Source organism: Haliaeetus albicilla (assembly GCF_947461875.1).
Source record: "Haliaeetus albicilla chromosome Z unlocalized genomic scaffold, bHalAlb1.1 SUPER_Z_unloc_1, whole genome shotgun sequence".
Classification (NCBI taxonomy): Eukaryota; Metazoa; Chordata; class Aves; order Accipitriformes; family Accipitridae; genus Haliaeetus; species Haliaeetus albicilla.
In genome coordinates, this window is record NW_027212410.1 from 268,972 (window position 1) to 295,315 (window position 26,344).

Genomic DNA, 26,344 nt, shown 5'->3' on the forward strand with positions numbered 1-26,344 from the left:
CAATAATTGGATAGCATGAGATCAAAAACTAGATCTGAAAACTAGGTGGCCTAATGGTCCCAAACATCCTGATACAGCTGTACTGCTGTACTCCAGACTGCACCAAAACTGTCCTTCCAGCATGGATGTGATCGAGAGTAGACATGGTGTCAGTTGGTCTACAGTTTATAATCCTTTCCTTCTTAGAGGTGATATGCTCACGTGTTCATTGTTGTAATGCAAATATTCCTCCAGTGGATGTCCCTCAGATTATGTTAGAAAATATTTCAGTTCATCAACTCAAATTCTGGTGTTTTGGTTTTTGTTTTTTTGTTTGTTTGGTTTGGTTTGGGTGCGATGGGGTTTTTTGTTTGTTTGGGTTTTTTTAACTTGCCATGAGAAAGGTTTGGGCGTTAAGAAATCTATGCTAATGAAATTGCTGGAAGCAGCTTTTCAGCCCAAGCCCATGGTATATTTAGGATAAACTTAAGTCAGAACATTTGGAGTAGATTTCTTTTATTGTCTGAGTGCTTTGCTCTTCCTTGGTTAAACCTGTGCTAAACATGTGGTAGGGGTTAGTAAGCCATGCTTAGATATAAGAAAATTTAAGTTTCTCATCCTGCTCAGGTATGTGTGGTGGAGTAATTTTGGATATGTGCCTGCTATCTGAGAAACTTAGCTTTTATTTCTGCTGCTCTTGTGACTTCCGTGTCATCACGTATTCACTCGATCACTGCATGTGCGACTTCAGTCTTTACTGTCCTCATACCCACCCTATACAGAATAGGACTTTGATCCCTTGGTCTTTTTAAAGGGACAGCATGATATGCAGGGAATGTGGATTATCAATATATATAATGGGCTTGCCAGCAAGGCCCACTTGAACGTAATGTATCTTTTATGACTTGTCTCTGGTTACTTGGTTATATTAATCATATAGGTTACTTATGTGATACATTATGTTATAAATTTGACAATGTTTGAAAAGAGTGCAAAGGTAATTTGTATTCTAGCTGTAGTGGAAGGTTTCAGCTAATGGAATACACTTCCTGGCAAAACCCTCTATTCTACCTCTTTTTGTATGGCAGACAAGCAATACTTGAAAAGGCTGTTAATCAGCCTAATTAAACAGTTACTTCTGTTGCTGGTATGGCAGCTTTAGTACTGTTAGTGCTTTCTTCAGTTTCAGCGCAGCCTAATCATCATGTTTATTCCAGCCAAATTTTGCTTTTTCTTACAGCATTGATTTGGTAACACTGCTTCAAAAGCCTGTGACTTCTACCCAAGAGACAGAAGGCAACTCATTTGAGCCTCCCCAGCAGCAGACCTTTGGCCAAGCCCTAGTCTTCACAAATTCTCAGCACAGCACCCAGATGGCATCAGGAACCTGCAGCTCCAGTGCTGTAAATTCTTATTCTCCTCAAAGTCTGGTAAAATTATCTTATGCTTTCTAAAGGGTCTTCATGAGTAAATATTTCAGGTTAAACAACTTTTCCAGGACTGGTCATTTCATGAGATATTTCAGTATTTATAAAATTCAGGTTGCAAATATTGAAGGAATAGAATTAAGAATTCCATTCCTTCCCTTTACACACATGCACAAAAAAATTACTGCTTTTCTGGTTTTGCTAAGTTGTTGTTTCTCAGTTTACATGAAGTGCTTGTATTAATTTTAGAGTAGAGAGCAGATGTGTTTACTGCATGCTGATTTAGGATGAAATAATTTGTTTGTAGTGAAGAGTTCTATGCCAGAAAACTATGATGTGTTATTTCCAAGCACATTATCTGACTGCTTTTTATGGAAACCTGCCTATTTCTGAGTCAATTGTGAGGGCTTGAAATTGGGCACTTATATTTATTCTCTGAAAATCAGTTTAACTATTAGTAAATATATGCTATTTTGAGATGCATGGATTAAAGTAAATCAGTATTGTTGCCATCACAGTGGTGGAAGTTGTAGTGTTGACAATCTGAGAAGATCTGGCCATATGTTACAACTGCGGAATTTTTTATTCATCATTTGTTAGTAATCTAGGGCTGAAAAGGTTTTAGTTGCTGCCACATAGGTGCTGTAGGCATTGTTACGTTCAAATTATTTATTAAATACTTAACTCCACTCCTTCCCCTATTTTTTGTCTTTTGGTAGTCTGCAGTTCTTTGTTCTGGCTTTGGAGAACTTGGATCCTCTAAACTGGCCAACTCTACTGGATCCCAAATCTTGGACCAGTTGAAATCTCCAGGATTGGGTCAGTTTACCTGTCAACAAAACAATAGTAGCTCTGCCACCACTACTACAGCTAACACATCATCCTGGGATCTAAAACCACCCATCACTCAGTCCTCAGTTCTTAGTCAGTTTGGTAAGTGCTTTGACATAGCTTTCTCTCTCTCTCTTTATTAGCTCATAAGATTTCTTAATGCCGATGACAGTTTAAAGCGGTCTTAATGAAAGACTTTTTCTAAAAAAAGTAATCCTAATAATACAACTGGTTACAGCATTGTAAGAGTTATGCTTATTTGCTGGTAATAGACATTACAAGTATATCACAAACTAAGTTTTGATAGGCTTAAGCCTATCCATAAATGTCATTGCATCATTAGAAGTTGCTGAGCCCTCATATAATGACATCTTTGATTTAATGTGCTTGAACAGTTAAGTGGAACTTTGTAATTTTGTTTCTCAACAAATCCTGGAAAACACTTATTTTCATTGTGCCTGTGCTGCTCTAACTGAGTATAAGGTTGTACCATATTTTGTCTTCCCCGCGCCCCCCCCTCCCCCCCCCCCCCCCCGATTTTTCTCTTATTAACCGTTAGATGAATTTTGAATGAGGACTATATAATTTCTTCATAACGTGCATCACATCTCAGTGTTCTTTCCTTAGTATGCTGAGAATGATGCAGGTTACCCATTTTGTCTCTTCAAAATTCTATAGATTTCTCATTTGATTGAGCAAAATTAGTAGAAACAGTGAAAGTGACACAAACTTGGTTTTTGCAGTGCAGTTCCTAGAAGTATACTCACTGTGAAGAGTGACAGCTCTTGCATCTCTCTCATGTGTATGTGTATATGTTTCCAGATAGATAAGCAGCCAATCTGGTAGCAGTTATAATCTTTGACACACAGCAGTTATGAAAAAATGTTTACGTATGTTTTAAGTTGCTTTCTAACGCACTTTACCAACTGAATAAAAAAACCTTCACATTGCAAACGCTGTGGATCTCATACATTTGTTCACCACTGCTCTGAGCCACTGCATGGCTTTCAGCATCTGAAAAATATGAAAGGGGAAGGCTTGGAAAAAAGCTGTGTCCAGTGTCTCTTGACTTTCAGGCAGACTGAGGTGGTAGATGACTTCCTATTTGTGTTGAAAATCTTCTCCTTTGTAGGGGCAGGAAATCCTAACTCATAATACCTCTAAATTGCAACTTCAGATCTCTTGGAAGTAATCACATTTTATCAGCACAGCTAATTGCAGTGAAAGTGGCAGTGTTTGATTAAAATAATCTGTAACCATTTTTGAGGACTAATGTGTGATAGTATTATGTGACTGTATAGATAGGTTTTGTTTCACATTTTTGAAAAAAGCCGCATAATGCTTGTCCACAGCTGTTTATTTAAAGTAGAGAATATAAAATGTTGGCCTTATTACTGCAGTGGTAATGTTCAATGTGAAACTTGTGTGAGGTCTGAAAGAGACTTGCACACACTATGAAATCATAGCTGTCGAGTATGTCAAGTCACCCAGATTCTTTCATAAGAGTAGAAGCGTGAAGAGCAGAGTTTAATGCTTTAATTTTGATTTTTCTTTTTCCCAACACTGACCAGACTTTAAATCCCAGCCTGAACCATCCCCAGTTCTGAGCCAGCTGACCCAGCGACAGCAACAACAAACGCAGGCAGTTCCTGTTCCTCCTCCTGGACTGGAGTCGTTCTCCCAGATAAAACTCCGAGAGCCATCTCCAGTAGACACCTCTACAGCTGTTAGCAAAATGTTACAGCTCCCCACTATATCTATGGATAACCAGGCAGTGACTGCCCATCAAACCCAGCAGAAACAGATAAAACCACCAAAACGGAGGATAACTCCAGCATCCAAGGTGGGTAATTGAGTGGTAGTTTGTTCTTAGTAAATGTAAAAACACACAAAAGCTTGTGTCAGGAATAGTGTGGACAGCAGGAACGGGGAGGTGGTTGTTCCCCTGTACTCGGCACTGGTGAGGCCGCACCTCGAATACTGTGTTCAGTTTTGGGCCCCTCACTACAAGAAAGACTTTGAGGTGCTGGAGCGTGTCCAGAGAAGGGCAACAAAACTGGTGAAGGGTTTAAAGCACAAGTCTTCTGAGGAGCGGCTGAGGAAACTGGGGTTGTTTAGCCTGGAGAAAAGGAGGCTGAGGGGAGACCTTATCGCTCTCTACAACTACCTGAAAGGAGGTTGTAGCAGGGTGGGTACTGGTCTCTTCTATCAAGTAACTAGTGATAGGACAAGAGGAAATGGCCTCAGGTTGCACCGGGGGAGGTTTAGATTGGATATTAGGAAAAATTTCTTTACTGAAAGGGTTGTCAAGCATTGGAGCAGGCTGCCCAGGGAAGCAGTGGAGTCACCGTCCCTGGAGGTATTTAAAAGTGTAGATGTGGCACTTAGGAACATGGTTTAGTGGTGGATTTGGCAGTGCTAGGTTTACAGTTGGACTCTATGATCTTAAAGATCTTTTCCAACTTATGTGATTCTATTCTATATGTAAGTTGCTAGGGAGAAGGAGCACAAAGACCATGGTATATTTCTTGTTTCTAAAGCAGGAAATTCTAAGCTGGATAGTTTTTAGGTCCAAAATGCAGTGATGTTGTCTTTCCCAAGCACATAGCTGATTGCTCCATGTGGAAAATAACTGTTGCTGAGTGATTCTGGTTTGACATAGTAGCCACAAGATGAATGTTGGCTGAAGGTGAATGGACATGGATGACACTTTGATATTGTAGAACAGTATGGCTTACTTTTTCAGCTCCAGATCAGAGCACAGAATCAATGAATTAATATCAGGTTACAAGAATGTAGTTAATTTATGTGATGCAAACTGGAGGGTTGTCACAGATCTAGTTAGCAGGGAAGGCTGAGGCAGTAACTAAAGAAACATGTAGTTAAGGAAGGAGAGGGTGTCAGTTACTGGTATCTAATACATGTAATGCATGCAAAGGAATTACGGCTTTTTTTCCCTCCTTTAAGATTCCTGCCTCTGCAGTGGAGATGCCTGGATCAGCAGATGTGACAGGGTTAAATGTTCAGTTTGGAGCTCTGGAGTTTGGATCAGAGCCTGCACTCCCAGAGTTTGGATCAACTTCAAGCAGTGAGAATACCAGCCAGGCGAACAACAATAGCTTGTACTCAAAATCTGTAAAGTATGTGTGAGTTCCCCTTGTGCATACTTACATGTGGTCTTTAGGAGGTCAAGTTTGTGCCAAAACCATCAAGGCACAGTTAACATGTAATGGATGGGGGAGATATGATGACTTGTAAGGCTAAGGGTTTTCTGTGGATGGCATCTTAAAGGAGAAATTTCTTTTCTAATGACAATCAAAATGTCTCTGGATGGGTCAATGTGAAGCTGGAAAGGACATGAATGTAAATAACCTTATAATAAGCTACTCTTTATAGAATTGCTTTCTCATGTTTAAATGTCTGGATTTTTAAGTTTGTTTGAGGGTTTGTTCCTCACAACACAAACTTTTCTGCTTTTGATCCAGGAGAGATGATCCTTGTACCATAAATGTGTGTGTTTGTAGATTAGCAACAGATTACAGATCTGATGCTCCTACAGGATAAGAAAAGAAGCCAGGCTTTCAGTATGCAGAAGCTCTTACTGAAATGCTGAAATAGCTGATGATAGATGCCAACGTACCAGTAACCTGTTTTTTTCTTCCTTATTCATTGAAAAATTGGCTTCAGTAAAAAGCTTCCTGAAGTTAATTCAGAAATACTACTAAAAATGAACTTTCACGTTGACTTGTAGTTCTATCAGTAGTTTAAGCTGTTTAGAAAGTAAAACACTGCTGCATGTTTTAAAGTATTTTTTCCTCTTTGCATAGTTCATTCTGTTAGACTGCTACTGTCACGTTAGAATTCTATTGTAAAAAGAGACTGGGTGTTGCTCATCATATACCAGACTTTATGGATCTAGTTGTTTAAAAGTAGAGAGATTATGATCATTAATTTATCCTTTGACAAGGTGAAAATAACATGACTGGAAAGTGCTTGTGTGTAAACTCTTGCTTTGGTTGGGCAGGCAGGAGGAAGGTGAATGGTGCTTAGTGCAGCCGATGGTTTTGAAGCTGTGATTACTGGGTACCAAAGCAAAATTAACTATTTTTTTCATTATTTGATTTTCTACTATAAATAATGTAGATTTGACTGCATGTTTAAGGTAGTTTGAGATAACTGTATAGGAGCTGATCTTTTCATGAAGATGTTCAAGTTATCATTTACCAAGATGATAAATAATTTTTACTTTTTCCAGTGATCCTTTGAATACCTCTTTGCCAATACCCAATACAGTACAGGAGTCCACCTACACAACCTCTGCCATCACCTCTTCCAGTCTGACCTGCTCATCCCAGAGCACTAGCCCAGTAACAACAACTTCCTCCTATGACCAGACTTCAGTGCATAGTAGGATAGCGTACCAAAGCTCCATGGCTCCATCTGAATCAACCCCTGTTGCAGTTACGGTGAGTGAATTTCAGAAATAAGACCTTGAAAAAGGTGAAATACTCTTATCTGTTAGACTTGTATATATATATAGACATATATATATATTTAATATATATATATATATACACACACTCACACACACACTTGTTAGACCCTGCTATGTTAATACTTTTAACGAAGCCAAGTGGTATTCTTGATTCCCAAGCCCACTCTGTTATTTGTTTTTACTTTTCCTATTGTGTAGCCGTTTTTGGCCATACTGTATATGGGATATAAGAGCCTCTGACCTTATGGGTTTTGACATCTTAAATTGCTGTTTGATCTTTTTTCTTAGTAACACTTAACATTCTACTTGAGTTTCCTTCCCTAAAGCTGAGATTTTAAAAAAGGAGCTATCTCTGTATGTAAATATTAGTAATCATATTTTACCATAACTTGACACTTTTTATCCAAAGGTATATTATTTATTAAATTTATATGGCACCTAGCAAATGGATCCCAAACTGTTTGTGGCCCTTCCAGCATCACTGTTCTGTTGGCTATAGACACCAGTGGGAATTAATTTCATGTTTTATTTTAAAAAGCATAGGGAGAGGTCTGATCTAGGGCAGAGAGGATCTCTCTTGGGACCTACTCTCTTTGTGTATGGAATATAGGTTTGTTTTAAGAGAACTTAATTTATTAAATGTTTAAGGAACTTGTGAGAGTTTGTAAGTTTGTTTACTTCTGGCCTTTGTTATGTAATGGCTCAGTCACACTTGTCTTCTGCACTAGCTCGTATGTACTGGTGAGGATCAAGCGTAACTATCCACTTCTGTACTCCAGCGTTATCCAAAAAACAACTGGTGCTTCTCAAGTCTTATCTTTCAATGGAAAAAAATTGGCGTCTCTGTGTAACTTGGATAGTTAAAATTGTGAGTTGCATTAGATCAAAAGCACAACCATTTCCTATATGTTAATGAAATTCTTTCTTTCATATCGGTGTGAACCTGAAGTTTGTGTTATATACAATACATGGGAAGGTCTCCGGCTGATGGGTGTAGTATGGGCAGTGTATGGGATTCTGTATGTTCAGGACACCTTGCACTTGAGACAACTATTATGTGGTTTTGTTAAAGGCAGTAAAAAAGTTAATTTTCTGCCTTTTTGTCTTTCAATTTAGAATGAATATAGAATTTTGCATGAAGCATGTTTGATGTGTGATTCAGTCTGAAAACTTAATATGCCTCTAAGATGATTTATTCATTCAATTCTCCTTTGTTTACAGAATGGGCACAGTGGAGTTAGAACACAGGCAACTCTTGACAGTAAGTTTACAAAGCTTGGTTGTGCACAGGGCTTTCTGATCTTTCCTTACTACTTGCTGTGTGCACAACTGTTCCAGTGACATCGGGTTTAAGGTTTTGTATTGTTCTCCCTGACTAATTTTTGGCTGATCCATTTGAGTTTATTTTATACTCACATAGGATACACTGCTTGTTTCTTGCCTAAAACTGAAGTGTGAAAGCAGTCCTACTAAATATACAAACCTAAGCAGTCTTAGAATTAGAGAAGCAGCTTTGCTGCTGCTTTTCCTTTTGAATTTACTTGCCAAAATTTATTTAATATAAAATTAAAATAACATATACGATTAAAAATTAATATAAAATTGCTTAGAATTCTTCCAATTCTCAGTTGGGAAGCTGTGAGTAGCACTTGGCTGTAATGAAACAAAGTCACATTGTTTGAATGCACCTCTCACTGGGTATAGTGTTACTTATGCCCCGTTACAAGACTGTGGGGAATAAGGGTAACTAACATGCTCCCTCTGCTGGGTAACTTGCTGCCTTGCGGTGGAGTAACAATAACAGTACTTGGTCTGATACAGCCGTTACCGTTACCATCATCTTGGTCTGTTTCTAATGTGGTGTTTTACTTGTAGCACCCCTACAGCTCTCTTCCTGCAGTTAAAATAATTATAGTATTCGCTATTCTGACCTTTATGTGCTGCTCTGTGGAAGTTTGCAAGGGCAGCAGTGTGAATTAACATCTTTTGGAATTCCAACACTTCATTTTTAGGTCTATCCTCCTCTTAAACATCTCTTCAGGTAGGTCATTAGTGGGGCAGCCTTTTTTTTTTTTTTAATACTTCTGAGTAAAAAGAAGTAGAGTATTCAGACCTGTGAACAGTGTTTTGCTAGTGCCAAGTTTAATTTAAATGAGCAGGAGGAGCGTATATGCCCAAGAGTTACCACTTAAAAGATTGTTATATATAAAGACAACTTTTCAAGTGGAAAACTTTCTTACTCTCATCTACAGAATTAATAAACAGTTTATGAAATTCACTACAGGACTTGTCTTCTTGCTATAGTAAACAAAGATCTGAGAATTTGTAGTATTTTTGTAGTTATTCTGTAATGGCATTATTAGTCCTTTTTTCTATGCCAGTTCTCTTTTGAGAACACTTCTGGGTTTTTTCTGTATCTCAAGCTGTCCTGGTTTTGGCTGGGATAGAGTTAATTTTCTTCCTAGTAGCTGGTGTAATGTTATGTTTTGGATTCATCGTATGTAGTTCATGCATCCAAACGATTTTGATATTCTCTCATGCTTCTTAAACCCTTAGTTCAAAGCATGACTGATGTGTTGTAATTCTGACCATCCTACTTGTCTCCTGGTTTTCTTTGTCTTGCACATTGTGTTCAGGCATCTTATAAGGGGTTTAATGAAGATGGTGCTTCTGTCCCTTGTATTGAGGACATCTACTTTCTACTTCCAGAAGGGAACCCTGCTTTAAATGTATTGAGAGTTGTAAATGTTATTTACTTATTTTTATATGAATCTTGCCAGGAGGTATCAGGTGATACAGTTGCCACCTTCTTAACTTTGTTTCTGTTTGTCACTTGAATTTCCTTCTCTGTTGTCAGTTACCCTCAAACTTATTGCCAAGGCCAAGACCACTTGATTTCTGTTTGCATAGCACCCAATCCAGCAACCTGACTTGGGTCATTTAGGGAGGAAACCAAACCATTAATGTGAAAAACCTGTGATGTGTAACTTCGAAGTGTATATCTGACTTTTGTTTGGTGACCATTCTAAAACTGTCTTCACATGCATTGCAAATTAGTGATGAGCCACTGGGTAGTGGTCTCTGGTGTGGTATAGAAGCATGGCCCAGCAGAAGGCAGGGCTCAACTCTCTGAGTTTTATTGGTGGGTGAGTGCCTCTAATTCTTTATATTATTTGTGCAGGACAAGAATTAAGTGTAGAAACTGATGGGAATTACGTTGGGCAGTCAAGTTGTTCAGTGTCTTTTTTCAGTATAGTGATCCTTTGGAAAGGCACATCTGTGGTAAACAAGTTTTACTCTATGTAGCCTAAAAAGTAATATTAAAGCTAAACACTTTTTGTTACGTAGATCAAATAAAGTCAGTCAATATTTGACAAGTCTTTAGCCATTCAAAATACGTAATGCTGTGCTCAGTTGTGGCCTTTTATTGTAGCTGCTTTTACTCTACTGCATTACATGTTTGAGTAGTCCAAACCGATAAGTTACATGTGCCCTTGTACTCCAGTGGTCTCAGTCTTGATTGTCAGAGGTGCTGTGTAGGTTGGAGTGAAGAAGCAGAGCTGTAGGTAAAAGCAGATTTGTACGGTGCCTTGAAAAGCACAGCTGTTAGCAGAACCAAATGCAAGGAATTTGAAATTGAGTATTGAGTTGTGAGGAAAAGCTAGTGGTCCAGGCAGTGGGAGGTGAAGTGCAGAAGACTGTAGTTTACTACACGTGTAGCAGTGAAAATTATAAATCTATTGAAGTGAAGACCTTAAAGGAAAAAACTGATAGTTCTGTTGCTGTTTGAATTTTCCTTAACAGTCAGATTGCTTGATATTGTTACTGGTTCTGCATGGTCAGATTTTTGTAAACCAAGGGGAGAATACTACTGTATTCCTGAATCCAGGCTGGGATGTCAAGTGTGCTGGAATTTGTCTTTGAGTGCCTCTTTTTAACTTGTTGCAGCTATTTCATCAGTTCCAGCGCCTAAGGCAGAGCCTTCTCCCTCACTACCTTCTGCTGGTTCTCTGCCTAGTGTGGTATCCACCACTGCTTCGCTTCTGCCTTCAGCATCGCAGCACGCAGCAACGTTGCCCAGCTTGCCTCAGTCCAGTGATTTGGCCAGCAGCTCACTTTCTCAGTTAAGCAGGTACAGTAGGGGTTGTGATAAACTGAAAGGAGTTCAATTTTGGGGAAAGGGCAAATGTGAGCATGATTGTGTGGGGGGGTTCCCTTTTTTGACATTAACTAGAATTAGGAGAAAGATTCAGAAGAGAACAGGATGTTTCTGTTTGCAAAGTATGAGCTCTGGGCTGCCTCTTAATGATAGAGCAGCTGCTGCCCTCAAGTTTTTGTGGTATATAAACAGCTTTGTATTTCAAGGGGCTTTTGCTTCAGTCATGCCAGCTAAATTAGCTAAATTGATTCCTCCAGGTTTTTTTTTTTTTTCCTACTATGTCCACAGTGCCTGCTGTTTGTTTAGTGTTGTATGTTTGAAACCATTCCTTAACAGTTTACTTCCTGGCTAATTTTGAAATAGTGTAGTTTCATTTATATTGGTATTTCTTAAAATTAAAACCCAGAAATAGTTCTACAAGGAAAGTGTGTGTTTTTTCCTTTACTAAGAGTCTTTCTAAGAGTCTTCCTTAAGACACTTTGAAATATCAGATTGGTGTTCCTGGAAGTGCATTCAGCACAGCTTAACTGATTTGTACTATTTGATTTTTCTCAGTGCCTGTTACTTGAGCTTCATCCTCAGGCGGGTGACGTCCTGAGACTATACTGGTTATGTTTTAATACTGACCCTTGTACTGTATTTGTTAATGTAAGAAACTAATTTGTTGGGATATCAGGGTTTTTTTTCCCCTGTTTCACAGCTAGGACATGGTTGATTCTCTTTTAATACACTGGTGGTTTTTGTTGAATAAAATGCTAAATATGTCAAATAACGAGAATTGTTCCATTTGCATTAGAAACATCATCTCCCCACAAAAGCTGTGTACGTTGGTAGAAATTTTACTTGGAGGGTTGGTGCTGTTGGGCAGATACCAAGTGCCATGAAAAGATGATGCCTGAATTCCGAGCATGTGTGATGTTGTTGTGCTGGTGGCTCTTGTCTGTGTCTCTACCATAGGTCAGATGGTGAATTAAGGCTTATTAGAAGAGCTGAGGAGAATGGGCGAGGGAGTGGTTTAAAACCGTATATTGGACTGAACTATTTCTTTCCTTGCTTCCTAAAGTGGTGTCATTGTAATTCCTGCAGATGGGGAACAGTTTTAAAGAATCAAAGTAAAATTAGTCTGTGAAACTGCCATGATTTATTCTGGTCTCACATCTCAAAGAGCTGCCAGAAGTGTTTGCCCTTAAATTAGGACATACAATTTAGCCCACTGCTTTGCTATGAAAACTGCTGTATTTTCTTGTGGCTATTTCCATAGGGAATACGAAAATATTTGTTATGGTTAGGATCTCTCTTACTTCTGATTTCACATGAGGAGGGGCTTTTTTAAGCACCAAACTGTACATGTTTTTTATGGCTTGGTTTTGTTTGTTCAGTGTTCATTCTGTTTATTTTGTACTGTACTGTAAGTTATGTTCTTGACCTCAAATGTAAGGTATAACTTTTATCAGTGTAAATGTTTAAGAAGCAGTTTTAGTCACCTTTCAGGGAGACATTTAAAGATCTTTGGATTACAGATGAGTGTCGGTGCTGCTGTTACTGCCAAAAGCTCACAGGCCTGGTCAGCTAGGGAAAAAAGGTGGTGCTAAAGCAGAGTTGCTTCCTAAAATTAATTATCTGCAGATGTTTTTCAGCAAGGGATTCTTTATTTTCATTCTATACAATGTACGTATAAAACTGAACTGATAGTTCTGATTCATCTTTTCAAATAGGAAATGGCTTTTGGTGGAGCGTGGTGGTATGAACTGGCCTTGATTAAATTGCCAGATTCTGTAGTAGTATGGCTAATTTTTGGGCTTTCACAGATGCTTTTCATTTGCTGGGGGTTTTCTGAGCCCTGTCTTTTGAGAATGTGTTGGGGGCTTTTGGCAAAGTTATGGGGCAAATACCATGCAGTTCTAATTGGTTGAACTAATGTTATGCAGGTTAAGACGTGAGAAATACCATAGTGAGTCAAACCAAAGTACTGCCTAACCTGATTAATGTCATTGCCCTGTGGCAGGCAGCAGCAGTTGCTCAGGGAAGGAATGAGAAACAAAGCACGTGTTGTGTGAACCTTCTTCTGGTTTTGGACTTCATGTGTCTTGGAGTCATTGCTACATAATTCTTGTAGCAACTATTGCTTTTCTAAAAATATAGTAAATCGATAATTACAAGTAAATGGTGTTTTAGATGCTTCTTGTTAGTTATGATTCTCTCTGTACTTCAGTTTTTTTCATTTAAAGGTAGTAGGATATTAGTTAAAGAAAAAATTGTCTGTAGGGGTGTGTGTATATATCTACACATACACATATATATGTATATACACACACCCCTACAGGCATTTTTTCCTTTAATATCCTACTCTGTGTGTGTATGTATATACACACCCCTACAATTTTTATTCTTCAACTAATATCCTAATATCTACTCTGTGTGTATATATATGTGTATATATACATACATGTACATACTTAAAATAGTTCTAGGAAAAATTAAATTTTATTATTTCTTTGCAATTTCTTTCTAGCTCCCTTTCCAATCATCAGAGCAGCCTCTCCCCTGCCTCAGTGTTGTCTTCAAGCACATCACATGCAGTAAGTCCTGTTTGCGTTTCAACAGCTGTTTGGCATATAGTCAGTTTATCTGATAATTAAGACCCTCTCTTAATGTTCGTTGTGTCCCAGTACACAAAGAACTGAAATGAGCCTTATCTCAGGGAAGAATGACTGCCAGCCCTCTTGTGGTAAAAAAAGTCTTTACCACTTGTGATTCGTACTAGATCAGGAACAGCTATTACAGAGACTTGCCAATCACACAACTGCAGAGGAAACTTCTGTGCCAGCAAGGGAGGGTGAAATAAAGAAAGAATTTTTTGTAACACATATATTAAAAAAAAATTTAAAAATCTTTGGAAGTGGCTGTCTGAAACTGCTCCAAAATGTGGACTGTTAGCAGTCTCAACTGGAGAGGTTCGCTGGCAAAATGCAGGTGATGGAATGGTACATGTCATGAGAAATGCCTTATGACAGATGATTTTAGAGTTTACCATATGGCATTGTTGTCATCTATGTATTTAATGCATTTGCGATAACAAGGCAAATGGTAGTGAACACAGTGCTCTAGATGAGGTTTCACAAACAAAAATGAGAGAGTCACTGCCTTGTTCTGTGATGGGGTACTTCTGTACAATCCCAGATGGGGTGTGCAGATAGGTTACCGCTTTTCTTTATGCCTGTATTTTGGTTTGTAATGCTCCATCCCTACTGAATATGTAACTTAAAAATTCATACTTATCCAAATGTCCTTCTTTTCTTGTAAGAGTTGTTTTGGCTTCTATGTGTTGATGACACTGTTTTGCAAGTGTGATTGGCTTACAGCTAAGGCACTGTATTGTGCTGGATTCAATCTAGGAACTACTTTATCCTCATGTGTTCCTGTAATACATCTGGTCTGTGTTTGAGTTTACCACATGGACTCTGTTGTGGGGCACTACAGTTTTAACTTTTTAAATTCCACAAGTGTGTTGGAGAAATCACGAGAGCAGTGTCCTGTATTTTGAAAACAAATACTGTCTTTTGGAAGAATATAGGAGTTTAAGATAAGTACTAGCTTGGAGGAGTATACAAGCAAAGAGCAAGAAATAATGCAATGGAGTGACATTTGAGTTACTGTGGTATACTTTTGTGATGATATAGCAGTTTGAATTTAACTCTTGTAATAATTTTCTTTGAATACTTAAAATTCACAAGCACGCAACTTAGTTGCTTGCTTGGTATATAGATAATGCATATCTTTTGCATGTACTGCTCTTACTTAAAAGATTGTAGTTGGGGTTTTTTTGGTTTGGTTAGGTTTTTTTCCCCAAGGATCTTCCACAGTGGTTTATTTGCTCTGTGATCCTCATTCTTTTTGTCTCCTTTCTAGCACACTAGTGTTGAGAACACAACTTCGCTCCAGCCCTCAACAACCTTTTCAACTGCTTCAACCTCAGCCACTAGCACCACCTCTTCAGTTGTCAGCATGGCAAGCAGTATGAACACTACAAACAGCCTTGGCCTGAGCGTTACCAGTGTGTCTATACCAGCTGCTACCACACGGGCAGCTCCCTTAGTGTCTTCAGGTTCGCAATATTAATGTGACATGTGGATAGACAGAGGACTTCAGTCAGCAGGGCTGTCAGTTGAGCATCTCACCAGCCATAACTATGCTAAGAAATCCACACTCTTGACTAGCATTTTCAGCATGCTTTATTTGCTGTCTTACACAAAACCAGGCAACCTTATTTTATATTTGAAATATTTGTTAGGGTGTTATGTGGCATTTATATAAGATATCCCATCCCCAAAGAACTTTATAAATAGATAATAGGGCAGTTCAGACTGTGGAAGTTTTGGGCTAGGAGATTCACCCAGTTTTTATTCCAGGTTGTGATCAGCTCTTGGCTATGAGTTCACATTAGCTTTAATTTCAGTATTCTCTGTGGCTTGAATTCATTTGGCAGTATCAAAATACACTGCAGTGTCCTCATTACCATATGCCACATCCCTACTGCCACATCTACAGAAAGGAAAAAAGTGTCTGATGTCTGGGTCATTCCACAGCAAAATAGAAGATGGGGAGGCTTCTTGCACTGAAGTGAAAGTAATGCTGAATTCTCTTTTGCTTCTCGAATCAACCTGAACTGCTAAAAGGAAATCCTATGGAAGGAAGTGAATGATTTTAACAGAAGGATTTCTCATTCCCATATCTTGTAAATTAAGTGTCTTGATGACTGGCCAAAGTGCATTTTTTTTTACTCTTCTGCTTCCTAGCACTGCTTCATGGAGGCAACTGAAGCTGTTTCAATCTTACTCTCTTTCCTATTCTCAGCTGCAGTAAGTCACCCACAAAAAGTACGCTGGCAACATTTAGTGCTTTCCAGTCTATTGCTGGTGGTAAGGGGAAATGTGTTGACAAGAGCAGAAAATGGAAGGAGGGAATTTGCTTTCTTAGATTGAGAACAGTGCCTAAATTTTACCTTGAGGAGACGACTGAGGAAAGGAGAAGTTTCTGTAATTCTTGTAATCCTCTTGGACAAAGTAAATGGCAAAATCAAACTGTTCTCTGATGGGACTCTTCAGTCTGAAGTAGCCTGTGCTTTCCCTTCCTTGAGGCATGGTTAAACTCTTCAGGCTCTTTTGAGCATATTCATCAACCAGCACAAAATTCTTCTGTGTAGTTCTGCTCTTTACGAGCTATGAGAGTGCAGCTGCCAGGGCTTGTGAGCTATCTTGTCTGGATGCTGAAGCCTTTTGTTTTCTAAAGGCTTGTTAAAGTGTCTGTGTTTTGATTCTACAGGCAAAGCTCCCCCAAACCTGCCCCAAGGTGTACCGCCCTTGTTGCATAACCAGTATATTGTGGGACCTGGAGGACTTCTGCCTGCCTACCCAGTAAGCAATTTAATTGTTCCTGTCCTCAATTGCTTAACCCTTGGTGCAGGTGGGCCCACCAGACCTGCTGCTGTCTATGCCAAGGCATTTCTGTTGGCACATGTTGCACCTAGAATTCTTGTTCCAAGTGCTGAAGAATATATGAAATATATTCAGTGGGGGTTTGCTGCTGGTAGTAAACTGTAGAACTGTTGGTACAGACTTATGTGGCTGCTGTTGAAGCTAAACATGCATGTTGCTATGGTTTTCAGTCATATCAGGTTTTAGGGCCTTTGAGTAAAATTAGACTCATTCAGGTTTGTGTTACTGGAATAGATTTACTATAGTAATGGTTGAAATGTACCATGTGTCCTGTCTGTCATACTTTGAAAGATTGCACATAGCTTTTTGATGTCTGACCAGGATCAACACATTTTGGTTATCTGTTTTTTTGCATGGAAACTTTATTCTAATCACCTTTCTGTATCACACTGAATGCAAGGGGATACCATAGGTTACTTTGTGGACTCATCATCAAATCTTAAATCCTGTTACTCTCAGAAGTAATGATTGCAGCAAAGAAGGCTGTTGCTGTTACTCCCAAATCTGAATGCCCTGTAGATTTTTCACAAGTGGATGAATGATGCATCTGTGAAAACAGTATTGAAGATGGGACAGTGAAACTCTCCTCAGAGGACTACTGTCACTGAGAAACAACATCAGAGTGACAAGCCATTTTAAGCTTAGCATTACTAGCCTTTAAATGCTACAGTGCACCATGATGGCACAGTGTGATGTATAGCTGTACACCTTTAAAATAGACTAGGCCTAGGTCAAACTCTGTTTAAATCCCCAAATTGGTCAGAGAAAAGTGTTACAATGATGTTGTATTTTTATCTGTCTTTAAGCAGATTTATGGTTATGATGATCTCCAGATGCTTCAATCCAGGCTGCCAATGGTAAGTAAATGGCTTTGTTTGTTTAATTTTAAAAAAGTTATCTTCAGTTTTGATAATTTGTGCAATGCAAATTTATTTGTTTAATGGTGATTGACAGCTTATCCTTATGTTTTATGTTCTGTTTTTTTAAATATCCTCAAACGGTTTCTCTAGGTGGTGTGAATTGATATAGAGCAACTATTGTATCGTGCATTGTTCCATCTGCAAATTCTGTAAATAGAAGCAAGTGTGCTCTGTGCTTGTGAGTGGAGAAATTTTCAATTGTTGTTGTATGACATTTTGTCAAATTGTAGTTGAAACCTGAATGTGAATGTTTTCTTTTACCAAGAGGTAGGGTTGAACAGCAAGTACACAAATTGGTAGTCAGTAGGTGCATCTGACAGGTTTTGGAGGTGCTCATAGGTGCAGATCTTTGCGTATCCGTCATGGCAACAAATGCAGGTGGGCTGCCAGAGGGAGAGTATATGAAGTTTTATTCCTTATCTGGATCCAGAATGTAAATGATGTGTGAGAGATGCTGAGCTCCCAGACAGATTCACAAAAAGCTTCAGCCAAGATTGCAGAAAGGTAAAGAATATAGTTTTCAGAAAACTAAGATAAGGATTTTGGAGGGAAAGTTTGGTAGTATGTAACAGGAAAGTCACAGGATTAAATGATTCAGTGTATCTGTAGGGGAAGAAATTGAGCAATGAGCAGTGAACTGGAAAAGAAGTATCAGTGAATGAATGCCATAATTAAATGTCCAAGTCAGTACCAGGTCTTCCATGTGGTGTTTGGGGACAGCCAGAGGCAGAGAGTCAAAAGTGAGTACAGGGAAGTCCCAGAAAAAACCCTGTCCAGCTGCACATCCTGAATTAAAAATATAAAGTTGAGTGTATTAATGAAGATTTTAGCTACCGATGAAGGCATGATCCTTGGAAGAACTGTCGACTGAAATGAATACGATTATTTTCAGCCCAGCAAAATGACAAAATATTTGTAGTTCTGGGGCCAGGAGAGACATGATGTGGTGGCTTGACCCTGGGTGGATGCCAGGTGCCCACCAAGCCCCTCTATGACTCCTCAGCTGGACAGGGAAGACAAAAATAAAGAAAGGCTTGTGGGTCGAGGTAAGGACAGGGAGAGATTGCTCACCAGTTACCATCAAGGGCAAAACAGACTGGACCTGGGAAAATTAGTTTAATTTATTATCAATCAAATCAGAGCAGGATAATGAGAAATAAACCCAAATCTTAAATAAACCTTCCCTCCCCGCTGCTCCCCTCCCTCACCCCCTTCTTCCCAGGCTCAATTTCACTCCTGCTTTTCTCCACCTCCTCCCTGCCAGTGGCACAGAGGGATGGGGAATGGGGCTTGTGGTCAGTTCATCATGCGTTCTCTCTGCGGCTCCTTCCTCCTCATAATCTTCCCCTGCTCCAGCATGGGGTTCCTTCTAGGGGAGACAGTCTTCCACAAAACCTCCAAAGTGAGTCCTTCCCATGCACTGCAGTTCTTCATGAACTGCTCCAGCATGGGTCCCTTCCACAGGGTGCAGTCCTTCAGGAGCAGAATGCCCTAGGGTGGGTCCCCCGCGGGGTCACAAGTCCTGCCAGAAAACCTACTCTAGTGTGGGCTCATCTCTTCACGGGTCCGTAGGTCGTGCCAGGAGCCTGCTCCAGCACAGGCTTCCCACGGGGTCACAGCCTCCTTCGGCACCCACCTGCTCCAGCGTGGGGTCCTCCCCAGGCTGCAGGTGGATATCTGCTCCACCGTGGACCTCCATGGACTGCAGGGGGACAGCCTGCCTCACCATGGTCTTCCCCACAGGCTTCAGGGGAATCTACTACAATGCTTAAAGCACCTTGTCCGCCTCCTTCTTCACTGACCCTGGGGTCTGCAGGGTTGTTTCTCTTACATGTTTTCACTCCTCTCTCCAGCTGCATTTTCTGTACTGCAGCTACTTTTTTTTCCCTCCTTAAATATATTATCACAGAGGCACTACCACTGTGACTAATTGGCTCAGCCTTGGCCAGCAGCAGGTCTGTCCTGGAACCGGTTGGTGATGGCTCTGTTGGACACAGGGAAACTTTCTAGCAGCTTCTTACAGAAACCACCCCTGTAGCCGCCTTACTACCAAGACCTTACCACACAAACCCAGTATATACTGTTAGAGTAGCTAGAGGCAAAATGTTTTCTAGAAGAGAGGTTCGACTTTTATCAGCGTGTGCTTCCCATGTGTTCACTCAATTTTTTTGTTGCTCTCTTGACAGGAATGCTTTTTTCCATGTACCTCTGACACAGATAGATGCAGAGGCTAGACCAGAACATATCTCTAGCTGGGGAGGTTTGCCATTGTAGGGCCAGGAGCTTAGACTTCTAACGTTATTCACATGTGGTAACACCAAGCAGAGAGAAAAAAAATCAGGGGGAAATACTTAGTCAACAATTAATAGAGTAAAAAACAAGGAGAAAACACATTCCTAACAAATCCATTAACCTCAATAGAAAGGATGAATGAGGGAAAATATTGCTATTCATAACTTCTATGTGCAGCCCTATTCCGGTTGGTGCTGCAAGGTGTCTTCAAGCAGCGCAGCGAGAGGGTTTGTCGTGGAGAATGCCTGAAGCGTCGAGAGTGGCCGCGCTCGGCCTCATCAAAGCGATGATGTCTGCCGTGCGTCGTCGCCTTGGAATCGTGGAATGGTTTGGGTGGGGAGGGGCCTTGAAGGGCCATCTGGTCGAAGCCCCCAGCAGCGAGCAGGGCCGTCTTCGACTCGATGAGGTTGCTCAGAGCCCCGTCCAACCGGACCGTGAATGTTTGCAGGGATGGGGCAGCTACCACCTGTCTGGGCCAGCCGTTGCGGTGTTGCAGCGCCCCGATGGTAGGAAACGTCTTCCTTGTATCTAGTCTGCATCTCGCCTCTTGTAGTGTAGAGCCGTTGCGCCCTGTCCTACCGCTACAGGCCCCATGAAAAAGTCTGTCCCCGTCTTTCTGCTGAGCCCCCTTTAAGTATTGAAAGGCCGCAGTGAGGTCTCGGCGGAGCCTTCCCTTCTCCAGTTGTCTGGAGAACCCCAGCTCTCTCAGCCTGTCCTCACCGGAGAGGTGTTCCATCCCTCTGATGATGTTGGTGGCCCTCCTCTGGACCCGGCCCAAGAGGTCCGCGTCTTCCCCGTAGTGAGGACTGCGGAGCTGCTGCTGAGTGGGTCTAAAGCGGGGTGGAAGGGGGAGGACGTTGAGGAGACAAGGGCCGAAGAGGCGATTGTGATGCCGACGGCTAGCCCCTGGCAGAGTTTTTCGGAAGCGGTTGAGGAAAGCGCCTCCTTGGGGAGGTGCCAAAGCGAAGAGTGGGCCCGGGATGTGTGCAGAGCCCTGTTTGGAGCAGGGCCTGGAGGAGGAGGTGTTGAGTGGAGGCGGCTTCCCCCCAGCCCAGCCCAGCCCAGCCCAGCCTAGTCGAGGCCAGGCCAGGCCAGCGGCTCGTTTCCTGCGCTTCTGAGACAAGAGGCACGGGCAAGCTTTTTGCAACAGGTCTTTATTTTTCTGTCGAATAAATAGGTGAATAAATAGCTAGATAAAAACCATTGTGAAAATAAATAGAAGACGGTCTCTAAAGAGAGGAGCCGTCGTCGGAGGCCGAGGGTGGAGGGCGGTTCTTGCGTCGGCTCTTGCCGTGGGTCAGGGGAGGCGGGAGGGCAGAGGCGGGGATGGGGCGGTGGTGCAGAAGTGGTGGTGGTGGCGGCGGGGCGTGGGGCCGTGGGGGTTGGTGGGGGTCGGTGGGCTAACTGGGGATGGTGCGGGTGAGGTTGTGGAGGTGTTGGAAGCAGACGCGAGCTTCGAGGCGGACGTGGTCCCAGGCGCAGGCGCTGTGGTTGTGAGTGTGGAGGAAGTCGTGGATGTGGCGGAAGTATTTGTTGACGTTGAGCAGCAGGTTGCGGGGCCCTCGGCCTTGGAGGAGCGTGGCGTTGGCTGGCAGGCACTGCTGGAGCTGGTGGATGTGGTGCTGGAGGTTGTTGAGGAGGTGGTGTCGTGCCTGGGCGTCCCAGTGTTGGGGGGTGGTGGGGCTGCTGAGGGTGGCGAAGAGGTGCTGGAGGATGCGGAGGGCGGTGGCGGCGGCTTGCTGTGGGTGGTCGGTGTGGAGGAGGGCGTCGGGGAAGAAGGGCGCCTGCTGGTGGTGGCAGGGCTGCGGCGGGCTGGGAGCCATGGCCTGGAGGAGCTGGAGGCTGTCCCAGGGGAAGGTGGCGTCGCGGGGACGCAGGTGGTGGCAGGCGAGGGCGGTGGCGAGAGCCGGCAGGAGGAGCAGGAGCGCCGTGGCGCCGTGCGGCCGGCGGGGCTGTGGGGTTGCGGGCGCAGCCATGGTGGGGCTGTGGGTGCTGCGTGGGTGGTGCTGGGCAGGAGGCTGGTCAGGCTTGGTGTGGTGGTGGTGGTGCGGGTGGGCGCTGTGCTTGGGGTGCTGCCGGGCGGGCGGCTTTATGTGGTGCCGCGGCTTTGCCTTCCTCGCTTTCCGATTGCAGCGAGTTTCCGGCTGTGGTTTTCGGTTTTGGCTGGTGGCTGTGGTGGTCTCGGGGAAGTGCGTTGGTGGGGTGGCCGTGCGTGGGGAGGGCGGTGGCGGTGCTTTGCTGGTGGCGTGTTGGGGGGAGGTTGGCAGTAGTGGTTGAGTGTTGGATGCGAAAGCGCTGGGGCAGAGCCCTTGGGGGCAGCTGTGCCGGGGAGGTGCGTTAGGGTTTCCGTGTGTCCTGCGGGGCGAGCTGTGGTGCCTCTTTTCTGCAGCTGAAGTTTCCCTTCCTGGCCAAGTGTCTTTTCCGCCTGTAATGCCCTGGTGCTGGTTGTGGTCTGTTTTCCTTTCACTTGTGGCTCGCCTTTGTGTTCGTCTTAGCTGGTCTTTCTTTTCTTTTCGTGTTGGGAAGGCTTGTGAAGTGATGTCACTTGGCAGAGCCTGGGGAGTCCCCTCGTGGAGCGAGGGCCTGGGGGTGGCGTCGGCGTGCGAGGGGGTGGCTCTGGGTGTAGGCACTTGAGCTTTGGAAGTGTTTGTGGCTGGGGCTGCCCCCGCTCGTGTGTTTGAAGCTGGTGAGAATGGGGAAGAAAGGCAGGAGGAAAGGCTTGAGGAAGAAGGAAGGGGAAAAAGGGGAGAGTTTTGCTCCTGCTCTCGCTGCTGCGTCGGGTCGCTGGCTGTGGTGCCGTGCGTGCGCCCCCGCAGCAGGAGTCTTGCTGTGTTTTCCGTGCCTCCTCGCCAGAGGTGTCTGGAGTTCCTCGCAAAGAGGAAGATGTGCCCCGTAAGCGAAGGGTCTTGCGTTAGGGATGGCCTGCGCCCCTAGAGGAGGGGTGTCCGAGAGTCCTCTGGAGGTGGAGCTGAGCCAGCTGTGCTCTGGCTGTAGATCTCCGGTGGGGGGGAGGAGGCGGTGGAGGTTGCACTCGCTGAGGTTTTCGGGTCCCTTCCAGCAGCGAGGATCGTGCTCTGCTGGTGCGAGAGAGGCTGCCCCGTGTTTTCTGGAAGCTTTTGGAAGAGGGGAAGTGCGTGCGGGTGGTGGTGGCGGGCTGGGAGCCGTGGTCTTGTCAGGCAACGTTGTGTTGGCGGATGCTGTGCTGGGGGTGCTGGCACGTGCACGGTGATGTGGCGTACCTAGGTGCCGTCACCGCAGGAGGTGGCGTGGTGGTGGTGGTGGTGGTGGTGGTGGTGGAGGTCCGTGTCCGGACCTTGTCCGTGTTGCCCTATTCCGGTTGGTGCTGCAAGGTGTCTTCAAGCAGCGCAGCGAGAGGGTTTGTCGTGGAGAATGCCTGAAGCGTCGAGAGTGGCCGCGCTCGGCCTCATCAAAGCGATGATGTCTGCCGTGCGTCGTCGCCTTGGAATCGTGGAATGGTTTGGGTGGGGAGGGGCCTTGAAGGGCCATCTGGTCGAAGCCCCCAGCAGCGAGCAGGGCCGTCTTCGACTCGATGAGGTTGCTCAGAGCCCCGTCCAACCGGACCGTGAATGTTTGCAGGGATGGGGCAGCTACCACCTGTCTGGGCCAGCCGTTGCGGTGTTGCAGCGCCCCGATGGTAGGAAACGTCTTCCTTGTATCTAGTCTGCATCTCGCCTCTTGTAGTGTAGAGCCGTTGCGCCCTGTCCTACCGCTACAGGCCCCATGAAAAAGTCTGTCCCCGTCTTTCTGCTGAGCCCCCTTTAAGTATTGAAAGGCCGCAGTGAGGTCTCGGCGGAGCCTTCCCTTCTCCAGTTGTCTGGAGAACCCCAGCTCTCTCAGCCTGTCCTCACCGGAGAGGTGTTCCATCCCTCTGATGATGTTGGTGGCCCTCCTCTGGACCCGGCCCAAGAGGTCCGCGTCTTCCCCGTAGTGAGGACTGCGGAGCTGCTGCTGAGTGGGTCTAAAGCGGGGTGGAAGGGGGAGGACGTTGAGGAGACAAGGGCCGAAGAGGCGATTGTGATGCCGACGGCTAGCCCCTGGCAGAGTTTTTCGGAAGCGGTTGAGGAAAGCGCCTCCTTGGGGAGGTGCCAAAGCGAAGAGTGGGCCCGGGATGTGTGCAGAGCCCTGTTTGGAGCAGGGCCTGGAGGAGGAGGTGTTGAGTGGAGGCGGCTTCCCCCCAGCCCAGCCCAGCCCAGCCTAGTCGAGGCCAGGCCAGGCCAGCGGCTCGTTTCCTGCGCTTCTGAGACAAGAGGCACGGGCAAGCTTTTTGCAACAGGTCTTTATTTTTCTGTCGAATAAATAGGTGAATAAATAGCTAGATAAAAACCATTGTGAAAATAAATAGAAGACGGTCTCTAAAGAGAGGAGCCGTCGTCGGAGGCCGAGGGTGGAGGGCGGTTCTTGCGTCGGCTCTTGCCGTGGGTCAGGGGAGGCGGGAGGGCAGAGGCGGGGATGGGGCGGTGGTGCAGAAGTGGTGGTGGTGGCGGCGGGGCGTGGGGCCGTGGGGGTTGGTGGGGGTCGGTGGGCTAACTGGGGATGGTGCGGGTGAGGTTGTGGAGGTGTTGGAAGCAGACGCGAGCTTCGAGGCGGACGTGGTCCCAGGCGCAGGCGCTGTGGTTGTGGGTGTGGAGGAAGTCGTGGATGTGGCGGAAGTATTTGTTGACGTTGAGCAGCAGGTTGCGGGGCCCTCGGCCTTGGAGGAGCGTGGCGTTGGCTGGCAGGCACTGCTGGAGCTGGTGGATGTGGTGCTGGAGGTTGTTGAGGAGGTGGTGTCGTGCCTGGGCGTCCCAGTGTTGGGGGGTGGTGGGGCTGCTGAGGGTGGCGAAGAGGTGCTGGAGGATGCGGAGGGCGGTGGCGGCGGCTTGCTGTGGGTGGTCGGTGTGGAGGAGGGCGTCGGGGAAGAAGGGCGCCTGCTGGTGGTGGCAGGGCTGCGGCGGGCTGGGAGCCATGGCCTGGAGGAGCTGGAGGCTGTCCCAGGGGAAGGTGGCGTCGCGGGGACGCAGGTGGTGGCAGGCGAGGGCGGTGGCGAGAGCCGGCAGGAGGAGCAGGAGCGCCGTGGCGCCGTGCGGCCGGCGGGGCTGTGGGGTTGCGGGCGCAGCCATGGTGGGGCTGTGGGTGCTGCGTGGGTGGTGCTGGGCAGGAGGCTGGTCAGGCTTGGTGTGGTGGTGGTGGTGCGGGTGGGCGCTGTGCTTGGGGTGCTGCCGGGCGGGCGGCTTTATGTGGTGCCGCGGCTTTGCCTTCCTCGCTTTCCGATTGCAGCGAGTTTCCGGCTGTGGTTTTCGGTTTTGGCTGGTGGCTGTGGTGGTCTCGGGGAAGTGCGTTGGTGGGGTGGCCGTGCGTGGGGAGGGCGGTGGCGGTGCTTTGCTGGTGGCGTGTTGGGGGGAGGTTGGCAGTAGTGGTTGAGTGTTGGATGCGAAAGCGCTGGGGCAGAGCCCTTGGGGGCAGCTGTGCCGGGGAGGTGCGTTAGGGTTTCCGTGTGTCCTGCGGGGCGAGCTGTGGTGCCTCTTTTCTGCAGCTGAAGTTTCCCTTCCTGGCCAAGTGTCTTTTCCGCCTGTAATGCCCTGGTGCTGGTTGTGGTCTGTTTTCCTTTCACTTGTGGCTCGCCTTTGTGTTCGTCTTAGCTGGTCTTTCTTTTCTTTTCGTGTTGGGAAGGCTTGTGAAGTGATGTCACTTGGCAGAGCCTGGGGAGTCCCCTCGTGGAGCGAGGGCCTGGGGGTGGCGTCGGCGTGCGAGGGGGTGGCTCTGGGTGTAGGCACTTGAGCTTTGGAAGTGTTTGTGGCTGGGGCTGCCCCCGCTCGTGTGTTTGAAGCTGGTGAGAATGGGGAAGAAAGGCAGGAGGAAAGGCTTGAGGAAGAAGGAAGGGGAAAAAGGGGAGAGTTTTGCTCCTGCTCTCGCTGCTGCGTCGGGTCGCTGGCTGTGGTGCCGTGCGTGCGCCCCCGCAGCAGGAGTCTTGCTGTGTTTTCCATGCCTCCTCGCCAGAGGTGTCTGGAGTTCCTCGCAAAGAGGAAGATGTGCCCCGTAAGCGAAGGGTCTTGCGTTAGGGATGGCCTGCGCCCCTAGAGGAGGGGTGTCCGAGAGTCCTCTGGAGGTGGAGCTGAGCCAGCTGTGCTCTGGCTGTAGATCTCCGGTGGGGGGGAGGAGGCGGTGGAGGTTGCACTCGCTGAGGTTTTCGGGTCCCTTCCAGCAGCGAGGATCGTGCTCTGCTGGTGCGAGAGAGGCTGCCCCGTGTTTTCTGGAAGCTTTTGGAAGAGGGGAAGTGCGTGCGGGTGGTGGTGGCGGGCTGGGAGCCGTGGTCTTGTCAGGCAACGTTGTGTTGGCGGATGCTGTGCTGGGGGTGCTGGCACGTGCACGGTGATGTGGCGTACCTAGGTGCCGTCACCGCAGGAGGTGGCGTGGTGGTGGTGGTGGTGGTGGTGGTGGTGGAGGTCCGTGTCCGGACCTTGTCCGTGTTGCCCTATTCCGGTTGGTGCTGCAAGGTGTCTTCAAGCAGCGCAGCGAGAGGGTTTGTCGTGGAGAATGCCTGAAGCGTCGAGAGTGGCCGCGCTCGGCCTCATCAAAGCGATGATGTCTGCCGTGCGTCGTCGCCTTGGAATCGTGGAATGGTTTGGGTGGGGAGGGGCCTTGAAGGGCCATCTGGTCGAAGCCCCCAGCAGCGAGCAGGGCCGTCTTCGACTCGATGAGGTTGCTCAGAGCCCCGTCCAACCGGACCGTGAATGTTTGCAGGGATG

General features: G+C 45.5%; 3 protein-coding genes and 1 non-coding gene across 18 annotated transcripts in view; 2 read left to right on the forward strand and 2 right to left on the reverse strand.

The window, feature by feature from the left end:
- LOC104315786 (ubiquitin-associated protein 2-like) overlaps positions 1-17,342 on the forward strand; it is a 79,488-nt gene extending 62,146 nt beyond the window's left edge. For 10 of the 15 annotated variants that reach the window (XM_069777760.1, XM_069777764.1, XM_069777761.1 and 7 more), the window contains 11 exons: positions 1,220-1,409; positions 2,126-2,339; positions 3,809-4,080; positions 5,205-5,383; positions 6,493-6,703; positions 7,954-7,993; positions 10,681-10,864; positions 13,404-13,470; positions 14,801-14,996; positions 16,214-16,305; positions 17,193-17,342. In XM_069777760.1, coding sequence (XP_069633861.1) covers positions 1,220-1,409; positions 2,126-2,339; positions 3,809-4,080; positions 5,205-5,383; positions 6,493-6,703; positions 7,954-7,993; positions 10,681-10,864; positions 13,404-13,470; positions 14,801-14,996; positions 16,214-16,305; positions 17,193-17,327 — 1,780 coding nt within the window. In that variant the 3' untranslated portion in view covers positions 17,328-17,342. The remainder of the gene's footprint in view (positions 1-1,219; positions 1,410-2,125; positions 2,340-3,808; positions 4,081-5,204; positions 5,384-6,492; positions 6,704-7,953; positions 7,994-10,680; positions 10,865-13,403; positions 13,471-14,800; positions 14,997-16,213; positions 16,306-17,192) is intronic. The other 5 variants (XM_069777755.1, XM_069777758.1, XM_069777756.1 and 2 more) reach the window with 3 other exon arrangements.
- On the forward strand, positions 4,807-4,891 carry LOC138684020 (small nucleolar RNA SNORD121A). Its single transcript, XR_011323496.1, has one exon. It is a non-coding gene; the product is annotated as a small nucleolar RNA SNORD121A (small nucleolar RNA).
- Positions 17,343-20,655: 3,313 nt separating the features above from the next.
- LOC138684019 (interferon-like) lies at positions 20,656-21,875 on the reverse strand. Its single transcript, XM_069777751.1, has one exon. It carries the CDS (start codon positions 21,572-21,574, stop codon positions 20,999-21,001), a length of 576 nt encoding a protein of 191 aa, XP_069633852.1. The 5' UTR covers positions 21,575-21,875; the 3' UTR covers positions 20,656-20,998.
- A 1,924-nt stretch (positions 21,876-23,799) lies between these two features.
- On the reverse strand, positions 23,800-25,019 carry LOC138684017 (interferon-like). Its single transcript, XM_069777749.1, has one exon. The coding sequence runs from the start codon at positions 24,716-24,718 to the stop codon at positions 24,143-24,145; it is 576 nt and encodes a 191-aa protein (XP_069633850.1). The 5' UTR covers positions 24,719-25,019; the 3' UTR covers positions 23,800-24,142.
- Between the last annotated feature and the right edge of the window lie 1,325 nt (positions 25,020-26,344).